The sequence below is a fragment of the Bombus impatiens genome, unplaced genomic scaffold (assembly GCF_000188095.3).
Source record: "Bombus impatiens unplaced genomic scaffold, BIMP_2.2 scf_0498, whole genome shotgun sequence".
Lineage (NCBI taxonomy): Eukaryota > Metazoa > Arthropoda > Insecta > Hymenoptera > Apidae > Bombus > Bombus impatiens.
The window spans coordinates 112,812-125,893 of NT_176917.1; the positions used below are offsets into that span (position 1 = coordinate 112,812).

Below are 13,082 nucleotides of genomic sequence, written 5' to 3' on the forward strand. Positions count from 1 at the left end.
ACCCCAAGATAAATGGGACTTTTTGAGACAGTACGCAGACCATTTCGAATGGGAAGCGGAAGTTACGGAGCAGGAAAGTCAGGGTTAGTCGCGTGTCTCCTGTATTTATCATTCTTACAATCCGTATATAGTTTTAACGCTTTGTAAATAGAAGCCTCGAGGTCTAAGAAAAGTAAGGAGGAGAGAAAGTCTAGGGAAACGACGAGGACGAAAAAATCCAAGGATACGAATCTTACGAGAAGATCCACCAACACTGCTGATACGAAAAAGTCCAAGAAAACCGATCGATCGAGAAAATCGAAAAATAATCAGAAGCTCAGCGCTTTGATTAAGCCACAACCAGTTACTCTGTTTCTCGGTTTGAAAGACATGAACGAAGTATCTTCAGAAATTGTGCCGGAAATAGCACCATGTTGGGGCCATTTTATTTATGTAGCTCAGTCACGCGATATTCCTTTGGATCCCAAAGATGTATGTTAAATAATTTTTGGAACTTAGTACGGCGAATATTGTGTACACGATCGTGAGTGAAATTTTATCCCATTTGAATTTTATTTTAATATTATCGTGCTGTGCAATATTGTAGCAATGTTATAATTCGTAACCACTGAAAATAATGATTTCTCTAAAAATGATTACTTTTTATGATTGAACAACAATAAGATATTCTATTCCGTTTGTTTAACTGTATTAATTTTTTAATTTAAACCAGATATATTGCGGTAAACTTTCGCCCATGATAGGATATCGAAATAAATGAAAAAAATAAATGATATAAATAATAGGTGAAGCCTCCGTTAGCAAGATGGAAATTTTATCGTTGGTTAAAATGGGCGATCAACGAAGGAATAATCGATCCAGTTGAATATTTCGTACCGATTCGATCTCTGAAAATAGTCAGCCCTTTGAGGAAATGCGAGGATAGCGTGATGAACAAATACATTACGACAATTACAGAGAAAGATCTTCAAGATGAAACTGTCAATGATAAGTCGAAAACAGACGAAACAAGTCAGAAAGATAGGGCTCGTGAAATGTCGAAGGAGGAGAAGAAAATTTCGCCAGATTTTTCAGAGGACATCAGCTTCTGGGCAGATTTTAACAAAATGGAACCCTACGTGAAAGACGTACATTTTTTCTATAAACTAGATTACTTTCAATACAGTATGAAACTGTCAGATCGATTTGCATCGAAACAACCAAACGATGAAAAATCTGAAACTAAAAAAGAGAGTAAGAAAGGTAGCAGGAGAAGTTCACCGTCTAAAACAACGTTCAAAAACTCTGAATTTATCGACACTTATAGTTGGCCTCAAAAAATGTTAAAAACCAGAAACGAGCCGCTATATCTCTTCACCGATTCGTTGGAAGAGAAATTCTTTCTCATCGACTTTGCAACGTTCCAAGTTTCCATCGAAATTGTCGAAGACGCCGACGATGAAACTTCAATTCCCAGAACCAAATTAAAGGGAAATAAAGATTGTCTAAGTATAGAAGAGCATTGTTGGTTTCGTAAGCCAGAAAAATCCATCTTCTTCGTCTCCGTTTTAACTGCTGGCACAAAATCAACCGTGATGGAAATAGATCGAGGGAGACACCTTTTACGAGTTTACTGTCACTCAGAATCCAATTGCCTTATATCTATCTCATCGGATACGGTTTTCCACGTGGGGGACAGGCGAAGGATGTATCAACTAATGTGCACAGAATCTGAAACGGTCGATCAGATGGCGAGGCACATCAGCAACTCCGTCTGTAGCGTCTATCAAGCGTTTGGCACTGAAAGATACTCGGAAGCCTTGAAAATTTACTACAAAAGTTACTTGCCACCGGTTGAAGATCGAGAGATGAGGGACAAGTTGTTTTATAATCAGATACACGACTACTTTATCGAGGAACAAGTACAATTAATTAGAAAAATCATGCCTGAAGACGAGGTTCCAGGTGTTTTACGAGCTCTGAGAATATTTTTTCTCAATCATACTGTTGGCTTAGAATGCTTCAAAAACGCAACGATCGTGTTGAAGAACTTGCTGAACAAAACGAGAAGCTTGATTGAGAATAGAAGATACGCTAGTCAGCATCCCACGGAAAAAATTATTGAACAAAATAAGGCTGCAGCTGTTATTCAAGCGTTTTTCAAAACGATTACCATTAGGAGATATTTGAAAATACATAATCCTCGTCACGAACAGTATAATCAAGTTTTACAGAATCTACTGAAAGTTGCAGAATTGTATAATTATAATAAGCGAGAATCCTTAGCTAATCAGGTACTGAGGAATATATTAAAACATCATGATAAATTACGTGACATTTACTATTTTTCTAAAGACTTCGAGTACACCTTGCAAGCGCAAGAATTGAAAGGGACGGTGACAAATATCACGCCAAACCAATGGCTCCCTATTATAAGATTCGTGGTGAATCCTCAACCCTCAGAGACAGTGTTTGCCAGTATAGATTTATTTGTTAACCTACCAAAGTATAGTGTACGCATGTTTAAAAATGAGACAGGTGAAGAAATACAACGAGTGGTAAACAATGTGGTTCCAACTCGGTACCAGCATACGAAACTAGGTTACACTATCTTCTGCTATGGTTGGAGCGAAGATCAAACGTTGAAAGAGTTACCTTGGTCCTTAAATATAATTACAATGAAAGGGCGACCTGTGTTCTATTTTTTAATTGACGAAGTATCGTTTCTCACGATTAACATGCCTCCTATATTAGCTATAGAAGAATTGTCCAACAGTTATATTCCTAATTCGAGAAATTATATTTCCAAGTGGATCGTTCGAGTGGTGAAACCTAGTTTGGTCTCGTTTAGATTAAGAGTATCGTATGAGAAAGTAAGAATGAGATTGAGAGTCATCGATGAGGAAGGTCAAGTGTTGTCGCAAATAAAAGGTACTTGTGTAGTTATTTTGCCGATGGTGTATTTGGAATTTCGAAGAAGTTCTACTGAAATTACACTTGAAAGGGATAATTCTGATAACATCGACGAAGAGAATTCTAGCGAAGAGAAAGTTGATAGCAACGAAAGTAGAAGTAAGGATGATGTGATAGCTCACACGATTTATCACGTAGAAGCGTCAGTGCTTGGAAACAGCTGGCCATTGACTGATACAGAATGGAGTCTTGTGTCAGAATTCAAAGTGAAACCGACAGGCTCTGTTATTAAAAAGAAACTACCACCTTTTTCGAATACAGGAAGACTGTCAAAGAGTGAGTCGTTAAGGTCGAGGAGAGTTTCGAAGCAGTCTGTTGAAAGTGTTCCGGCTGTCGAGTCGCCTTATTGGATTCTTCAAGTAGTTACTGATTCTGGAAGCGGATTAAAGGTATATACCATACTTACACAACGTTTTAAGATTTTACAAACATTTCATATATGTAGCCACTGTTTATCTTTATTGCATATGTTTTAAATCAGATAATAATTCTTCAAGACTTATAGCTTAACTTCAAATTAAATAATAATTCCTAAACACTTTAATAACTTTCTAATAATTTTTCAAAACTTAAGTTCTCCTATGTGTGCTAAATTTATGAGAATGTATATGTGTATTTATAATATGGTTACTTTATAAATCATCTATGACGATTATATTTCCGATCAATAGATATCCCAAGATAGGACGAAGGAAAGGGAGATAGCGAGGATGAAGGAAGCCTGGGCGAAAGAGAATCCTGACAGCTTGCAGCGTGGTAGAGAACTCCGTGAAGCTTTCATAAAGAAACACGAGATCAAGTCGAAATGCTCAGCGGATTCGTTCGAAAAGAAACCTTCGAGTCATTCCGAGAAATCGTTGACGAAAAGGGAGAGCCATCGTTTGTCGCACATCCAGACATCCAGGATTTCAATGGCTCATTTGGAGAAGAGGACGTTGAAGCCACCTCCGTCCCTTCGTAGACTTCCACCCTTGGATTTGACTATCTACGAGGTCAAAGAGGACGAGGAGGACGAAGCATGGGTAAAGATGGAGTCGGATGAAGAAATGATGCGAAATATTCGTATAATGAATATCTTGTACGCTCAGGAAGACTACGCGTATTTTCTCGAAGATCTGAACAAGCTATATAAAAGACAGAAGTACCAGTACGAAACATTGTATGGAAGATATATAGATGCATTTTTTGATAGAAGAGGAATGTTGGAAGACGTGTACGAAGCTCGAAAAGGATATATAGCTAGTACGAAGCCTGTAGCTGCTTCGAGCACCAAGTCTACTAAGAGAAGCAAGAAATCTAAGAAAACCTAGACCAATTAATTTTAGAATAATTTACATTAATTTTAATTCAGTAATTTACCATCGCAAGTAAATATTTGGTTAATGTAGTTATGCTAGATTAAATAGTCAGAACAAATTGTGTTGTATTTAATAAGAAGATGAGAATAGGAAGAAGACACTTCACCAGTGTGAACCTGTTATTTACTATACTTGAAATAATCTTCCAAATTTCTAGCTCTCTTCTCATTACATAGTCAAATTACTTGAATTCCAGTAAATGAATTAATCCGAACAAGATTTAAGATGTTTAAACGCTATTTATGTTAAGTTGCATCCTTTAAGTTCTGCCTCTTAAAAACTTAAGAAATACACACGAAGGCCAATATACCTTAGCATTTACATATTCACGACACCCGGTTCACAAGAAAAGTATCTTTAATTGCTGCATGAACCTTGTGCTTACTAATCGTTGTAACCGCCAGCGTCATGTATATTCCGGTGCAGCGACATTCCTGGCGCCGCGGATTCCACCAGCTTCGAGTCCTCCTCGAAGCGAATAATCTGCGTATTACGTTCTAAACGATAACGATCGATGATTCAGCGGGACCCTTTAAACAGCCACGATTTTTCATCGCCACTTATCTAGATCGGTGGTCGGTCAGGGACACATTGAACGATACCTACTCACGGTAGGTGGAAGCGATACAGTGAATTTGCAAAATCGGTCATAGATTAAAGATTACAGCTTTTGATGCCCGTAACAAGCAATTAGAAACGTAATGGGGTTTATAAGGATCTAGAACTTCGTTCAAGGCTGCACGATATCAACTCGCAAGAAATATAACAAAGTAAAGTTATTTGAGTCACGTAAGCTTCAACATCTTAAAGTTCGGTTTTGAACAGAGTAATCAAATCTAAATAATTCTATGGTAACCTTATTTCAGTCAACGAGAAGGTATTATATACATATAAAGAGTTTGCAGAAGATCCTGCCATACGATTATTCGTACCACTTTTTTGTTTTTTGTAATATTTTTATGCTGGATGTAAAGCGCATGACATTTTCTCATTCCTTCTTTATTATACTCGAGACTAATGGTGTCTCATAACATACAACGACTTTGATTATTTCGTATAAAAATTGAATTTTCAGATATTGAAGCTTAGGTGACTCGAATAACTCTACCTTTCTGTGTATACCAGATAGTATTCAAAATGTTTCAGATCTCATCGCTACTTAATACGGTGGAGAACGTGCGACATAGGTGGAACTCGAAAAGAAGTCGATGTTTGCATACTGGCGACCGGTAGCCTGCGGTGCATCGCGAAGAGATGACCGTCGACGGGGCACCTTTTAATGACGTGCTCCCCGCTCGCCTCTGGAAAAGAAAAGCACGCTGATCCGTTCCGTTCATTTTTCATCCAGGACCAGTCCCCGTCGTCTAGCAAGATTATTACAAAACTGCGCGGGGAAGAGGTCTAGGTTAAGCGCAAGAACAGGTACAGCGTCAGCGAGCAACGTGCAGAGCTGTTTTATCCTCCGTGTGCTTAATGTGTAGTTCCTTCCTTTTCTATATTTATTTTTTATCCTTTACTATTTTTTTTTTTTTTTTTTTTTATGTCATAGCCAGTTGCTTTCGTTCGATCGATTTGTTTTTATTGAAGAAATTGATTGAAAGGAGATATAATGAAGAGGTAAGTTGGAAGTGTTCTGCATGGTTGTATGTAGAGCAGGTTTTTATTGGTAATATAATAAAAAGGTGGTGGATGATGAATATGTGTATATAGGTTTATTTCTTGTTGACTTGTACTGGTTTATCTAACAAGATAAAGTTTAGATATATGAGCTATCTTCGCTCAGTTAACGCTAGTGGAATTATCGAATCTGTTAAAATAACAAGTTTTACATCTTTTGCTTTTGCAATTACTAAAACTTGAAATATTTGCAGTGGGGTGCAGGGAAAACGAAGATAATCGTTTGATTCATTATCGAGAGAAAATGGGTTACACTATACCAATTAACGCTAGAAATATTAAACTGATCAAAGTGACAAGTTATAGCTGTTTTTCTACTATTTATTCCCATAACGAGATGTTGAGTATCACTAGATAATACTCAATGACGGAGTCAATGAAGAATTTCTATAAATACCGACAATACTAAGAGCACAATCTAATTAATTGAAGTAGTCAAGTGATATGCACTTCACAGTATCACGCGTAGAATTCCATTTAAACTTCGATTATAATTCTATTAAGATATCACTTGAGAAATATCAAACGATTCATTAAACTCGGCTCATTGACGGAATACGGCACTTAAGCTACAAAGTTTCATTGAAACATTTACAAAACACGCTGTACGTTGCTGCAACATGCGCGTTGATTGCAGGTGCATCCACGTTGCAGACTATCCGCTGGTGTTCAACATTCGAAGGCAGCAGTGCATCGCCTCGTCGGCAATCCTGTGATCAGTGTCGATCGTGTTTGTTGCTCGATCTCGCGTGTCGCCGAACAAATTAACGATCATGGTGGTACAGTGGCTTCTGCAAACTACGGACGCCGATTCACCTGGCAAATATCCAACTCACGTGCGTACTATAGCTTACACCGCAGCTCTGATGAGATAAGATCGAGATTTATGAACACGAGTTTGATAATTTTAGTTTGTACGTGGATCGACCTAATAACAATATTGGCGAATAATTAACGACATTTATGATTTAATAAAAATATTGGCGTGTAACCATTGCCTGTGATTTAATAGAAATAGCATTGAAGATAAATTTGAGAGATAGAAATCGATTTTCTCAAGGAAGAATTCAAAGAATTCAATTGAATTTTTCGAAAGTGTACTTATACTTTCTATACGGCAAGGACGAAGAGGAGGTAGAGTTTAGTCGTGGATTATTCCACGTCATCGTGACTTTTAGTTCAGAATCTACTTGTCATTCGCGACCATCGCCAGAGCTTTCATGAATTCCTTCCTTGTCCGAGAATTCCTCATGTGGTGTCTTTAACTCGTAAAGAAATCGTAGTCATTCTAACTTGATTCTACCTTGCGAAGAATTTGTTTCGTATATATCGATTGCTATTAAAAAAACAAAAGGCTTCTAATGTAATTGGAAAGATATTCTCACAAAGATACAAATATGATAATTCCAAAGTGGAAATATGAAATCACAGATATCAATAATAATTCTTCCATTTTATTTACAAGCATAATGAACTATCGACAACGATTCAAAGAGCGTATAGCAGGATCAAAAGTATTCTTGTCAGTGAATTGCAATTTCAATTTCCTTTTTCACGAAGCTATTAGGACGTTTCCGCTCATAAAACGGAGTATGGTGACGTTAGTTTAACGCTTTCGCGATAAACGAAGCCGCCTTACAATCAGTAAAACTTCCCCGTGTGCGTACGATCGTTCGTTTCTTGTTTTATAGCTGTTAAACGGGCCACTGGCTAGTTAGAAAAGAAAAAGAAAAGGCAAGAGAATGAACACGGCCGTCGTTAATCATCGTTGATCTGGCTGGAGAGTCGCGATTCGCATTAGGGACGGTCGACAATTTTCACCGTCGTCACTCAAAATCGTGGCCGCCGATCGGAAAATCGCGTTTTACGAGCCGTTGTTATCGGGAATATCTCGCTGGTAGAAGCCGCAAAGGCTCGCCCTGCGTGTTACGCGTCCCCGTTAGCTCTCTGTACCATTTCTCGCCTATTCATTTCCTCACGAACGCGCAGACTACCTTCAACTTTTTACACATTTACAATTTAGGATGGAACATAAAGTTGCGCGATTTTCACTTTGTACTGAATTATACGTAAGTCGTAACATTTGTCCATTGGTACTGTGTTGCGTGTCAATCCACAACTCTTTCTTATCTATTGAAATAGACAAAATTTTATGTCAGATCTTACAACGCACGTTTAACAAAAACTTTGTGAAACCTTTTGTACGGAAAGTATATACTTCTAGCTTTTGCTTCCACAAATTTTATCGGGTTTAATATTTATTAAAATTTAATCAGTATATTATTACATTCTTTTTTCCTTTTTTTCTTTTCTTTTAACACGATTAAAATTGAGAATTTGACGTCTTAAGTAGCTTAAAATCGTAAGTTCGTAATAGAATAATGTTGCAATGACGAAAATAAGGAAGTTATGTTTCATGCGTGAAGTTAACTTTTAACCTCGATGTCAAGGAAACTCGGTGGTTCTGCATCTCATTGTTATTATCGCCACCCGCATATAATTCCATTCGAATGAGGTTACGTAATGACAATAAAAAGGACGGCTGTAAGAACGATGATGTCAGGAAGATTAGATTTTTTTTGTGTGCTGTAGATTAGTTGATAAAAGAATACATTGATAGTTATGTATTGGATTTTTCATTGCATTGCAAGCGATAAATCGTCCTGTAATAAAAATAGCTATTTGACGTGCCCTATTTTATTCTTTTTGTCTTCGTTCGAATATCGCACATGACTCGTCAGCTAACAATGGATGTTTTTAATCGAAGTGGCCGGAAGTGATGGCTTCTTAACACGCTTATTAGTTCAGAACGCAGAGGCCAATGTCGTTGGTATTTCTCAATCGTAGCTCGAGCTTCGCCTGATAACGTCTACACTTCGTTGCGAAAGTTCTATTAATTAGAACGTTTCGAACCTTCAATATTCATAATCTTCATTAATACTCATTATATCTTTAAAATGAGATTTTATCTGTATCGATAAAATTGGAAAATAAAATCTTCGTTTAAAAATAAAACGAAGAAAACTTCAAAACTTGTAAAACTTTCTACTATTCTAAAACTTCATCTACATCTAATCTTCCTATTTTTATTTCCTCCAAAAATTTAATTTTAAAATATTTCTTCGAAAACATTGTTCACTACATATAGCTCAAATATCTACGAAATTTTCTCCAGTTCGAAGATCCTCCTAACTTCTTCTTTCTCCATTTCCCTAAGAAATCTAATTATACTACTTTCGCAAAAGTATTAAAACGAAAGGAAGATCTGAACTTCGTGTTTTAAGATCTTCTTAGCGGCACCTATAGCTTGCCTTCTACAATTTTACTTCCTTCGGTCCCCCTAAGAATCCAATTATGAAACACTGTCACACGTTGCCTCAAAAAAAAAGACAGTCAAAGAAACGTTTAACTTCTGAAGATCTTGCTACCCTGTTCTCGAACCTTCCTCCAAATTTTCCCTCTCTCTATCCCACACAAAATCCAATTGACACACGATATCCATGTAAGTTCGTCATTCCATCCGAGCCCAAAATAAAAATCGCCCCGTCTCTACGTAATCTTCTCTAGTAGAAAATAGAAAGCAATGGCGAAAGGAAGACACGAATAATCGTCGTATTCTGAAGATAACTTACCTACGTTGTTTTGCCTAATGCGTATGAATTGAAACGGATTTCGATTAAATTGCACGACCTTTTTGAACGTATTCAATTTCTATTCATTCTATATTATTATTATATATTCCTATATATTATAATATATATTACATATTATTATACATTCTATATGTTATTATATCCTATAATGTAACGACCGTGTAAATTCGAATTTTTAAAAATTATGAAGTGCGGCGTTTTTTCTTTGCAATCATAGGTATAAGTAAACACATAGCTGACCTTAAGTATACCATCTATATGGTGTTTCAATACTTTCCCAAACCTCTGTCTTATAACATAAAATATTAAGTGAAATATAATTTGATACAGAATTTTCGAATAAATGCAATGAGTAGTAGATGTTCTAATATAATACACATATTTACATCTCAGATCTCGATGTACACGCATTTCTCAAACATTTCCCAGTATATTCGGAGTCGCTTCACGCGTGTCATGGTGTAGCACACATTCGTGAACGTGTTGACAGGGACGAGAAAGAAAAAGACGGGGTGGGACTATCGGTGGTTCTCTTCTTGGTGTTTTCTCCCGGCCGTCAGCTGGACGTGGCCGCGAGCAAGGCGAGGAGGGAAAGGACGCTCGTGGAGGGAACGAGAGACGAGAAGACGAGGGAAGAGAGCCTCTTCTCTCCGGATGAGCCCTCTCTCGGTACGGCTCGTTCACAATCTGCTGCTCCAGTCTCGCGTCGAGTCCCGTCGCCGCATCTTTTCGGGGCTCCTTTCCTTCGTTGCTCCTCTTCGGATTCCCATTCGCGGAAACGACGTTCAACATCAACGTGAAGTGCAATCCAACTTCTTTTTCTTACTATTTCTCTTATTCTTTGTTAACAAATTTATATCTATCGAAGAATACGTATAAATTCGTGTAATTGGCCAACGATAACTATCTTTCTTTTACTCGATCAGTCTGGCACTCGAACTCGATTAAGGAAATTCTTAGGGGGGTGAGCTTAAAATTGTCGGGGCGAATGCTGGAGAATTGGTGATTGGATATTATCCGAGGAATTATACGAAGCAGATGGTTGAGACTAAGCTCGAAGCCTGAGAGTGAATTTGTTGGAGGATCGGTTGCTCGTGGTGGAGTAATGTTGATGATTTCGTTGACAGGTATGGCGCGAAGTTGAGACTAATTTCGAGAGTAATAAAGTTGTTAGGAAGGTACGTTTATCGTTGTTGGAAGTTTCTTGCATCCATTTCGTGACATTGCTCGTTTCGTACACGATCCAGTTTATCATTATCTTTTGGATTAGTAGTTGAGAACGTAAGATACTTTGAAGCTGCTAAGTCTGAAGCCATTAAGCATGTTAATTTAAGCGTGTTAATTCCGCCGAGAGGTCCGTGAGGATGTTCTTTGATATTTTGATAGTCTTCTATGGAGAAGTTGATCTTGGGTGAAATTTTTCACAGAAAATAATTGTTCCATTACTGTTAGCTAATTCATTAAATATCGATTGAAAGCTCTTTCTTACCTTATGCAAACACGATGATTAACCAAAGAAGAAAACGAATCACAGGATAGATAGTTTATTTCGTTTACTTAAGCTTGTACTCTTAACTTTACGCAACTAACTTTTCACTGAAAACTTGTAAAATAGACCATCTTCTTAGCTCGTGCAAACACAACGATCAATCACTAAAGATCCACAACACAAAGTGAATCGTTCGTTTCGTTTATTCCATAAATATAGTGACTAATTGCTAGAGAATTCGTCGAAAAAAAAGGTTACCGATATTGACTTGTTATTCCGTTTTCCTCGGGCAAGTAAACGATTAATAGACGCATTTATCAATCCGCTTGCCCCGTTCTCGACATAATAGAACGTGCGAACCAGACTGATCTCTTTTTATGCGAGTTTTGCACGAGCATACCAGGCTTTATGGAACTTTAATGATAGCCTCTGCTCGGTCCGCTTTTACGTTATGATAACGAGTGAAAGCGGGAGTGTGTATCTCGCTACGGCGAATTTCCGAGGAACGTGGCGTCGACTCGAATCGCCTGTTTCCCTTTTTTCCACCAGGAATAGGGTCCTTCCTGGCTAGAACGAGATCTCGATTAATAAATGGACGCTGTAAGCGTGGAATTCCAGCTGGAAATTCTGTAGTTTCCTTTTAAAGATAGGTATAAAGATGATAAATTGTACGACATTCTAAAGTATAATCTTTCTAATGTACGTCTAATGCATAAGAGATTGGTTTCCTAAGAAACGCATAGCTTGAAAAGTTCAAACGGTTATTGGAATGAAAAATAATCGGTATGGATAAATAATTTGCTAGCGGGATTCATTTTTGTTAGCAAAAATTGTAGGACAAATAGTTTAACTTTTTCCGCTTTAAACCTTTCTAGACTCATACATACAATACGTATGGAAGTAATTTTTAGAGATTATTGTTAGATTGCTAGAATTAGACAGTGGACAGTTTATACAATTTGAAAAATTACGGTTAACCTATTTTTGTCAGATTTGGATGAATTATATCGTCTGTGTCGTCATATTGCTATTTCTCTGAATGAAAAATTCATCCCAAATGAGTTAAATTATGTTTAGTTGCGTTCGTTTCTAGAATATTGAATGACCTGAAAATGAATTTCGTAGTTCCAGCTCCGTTTTCACGAAGGAACAGCTATTGTGAATATTTATATCAAAAGATAGTTCCATCTATCTCATCGTACTAATTTGGTGCTTCCGGAAAGGCGTCATAGTCAGCGCGGAATCGCGACAATTATCGCACATTGTCTCCTCGCTTGGTTTACGTGGTGAGGTTTGCGCTGTTCTCGCGAGATCGAAAACGAAACATAATTTCCACGAGTGTGACTAGTTTCCTTCTCCCCATTAATCTGGGTATCGTTATGATTCTTCCGGAAATATCGTTGCAAACTAATTTTATTTCCTCATTTTTGGAAGGACTATTCGCACTATCCAATTCTTCCGGGAAGGTGTCTATATCTTTGAAAGGAAAAATACGAAAATTCGTTCGATGTATTAACGTCAAATAGATGGGAAATTACCTAATTTTGAAAAACGATAAAGCGATATATTTTCACAATGCAAGCGACTTCCAACAAACAATAATTCCTTCGCTTCTAAACTTTGCTTAATGGTTAAGTAACCGCGGCATTAAACTTGTCAAATACAATCGTCGAAAACTAAGACGAGCTAGAATTCACTTGCATTAATTTTCTAAACTTTCCATGTTATTGATATCCCATAATAAATTCCACAGATTTTCAGGAAGAATCTGAAAGAAAATTGCGTGCAGGAGACTTGTTTTCTACCCCAAAGATTCCCGACGAATCGAATCAGAAAATCTCCCCTCTGGAACGGAGACGCGTCTATTACAGAATTCCAAGCGCGTCAGATTACCCAGCATCCAGTCGATCGGGAACCATGATCGTGGAACCGATCGTGGTGTCGATCGCGAGC

At 37.5% G+C, this 13,082-nt stretch overlaps 1 protein-coding gene across 1 annotated transcript; it reads left to right on the forward strand.

Annotated features, from left to right (window-relative positions):
• Positions 1 to 735: 735 nt before the first annotated feature.
• On the forward strand, positions 736 to 4,909 carry LOC105681005. The gene is made up of 2 exons (XM_024368975.2): positions 736 to 3,341; positions 3,624 to 4,909. Exons 1-2 carry the CDS (start codon positions 930 to 932, stop codon positions 4,260 to 4,262), a joined length of 3,051 nt encoding a protein of 1,016 aa, XP_024224743.1. The 5' UTR covers positions 736 to 929; the 3' UTR covers positions 4,263 to 4,909.
• The last annotated feature ends 8,173 nt before the right edge of the window (positions 4,910 to 13,082 follow it).

What these genes read in the sequence shown, in the direction of transcription:
- LOC105681005 (XM_024368975.2), top strand. Translation starts at nt 930, where the DNA reads ATGAACAAATACATTACGACAATTACAGAGAAAGATCTTCAAGATGAA. An exon ending in ATTCTGGAAGCGGATTAAAG is followed by an intron (nt 3,342 to 3,623) that starts GTATATACCATA and finishes TCCGATCAATAG; the next exon opens with ATATCCCAAGATAGGACGAA.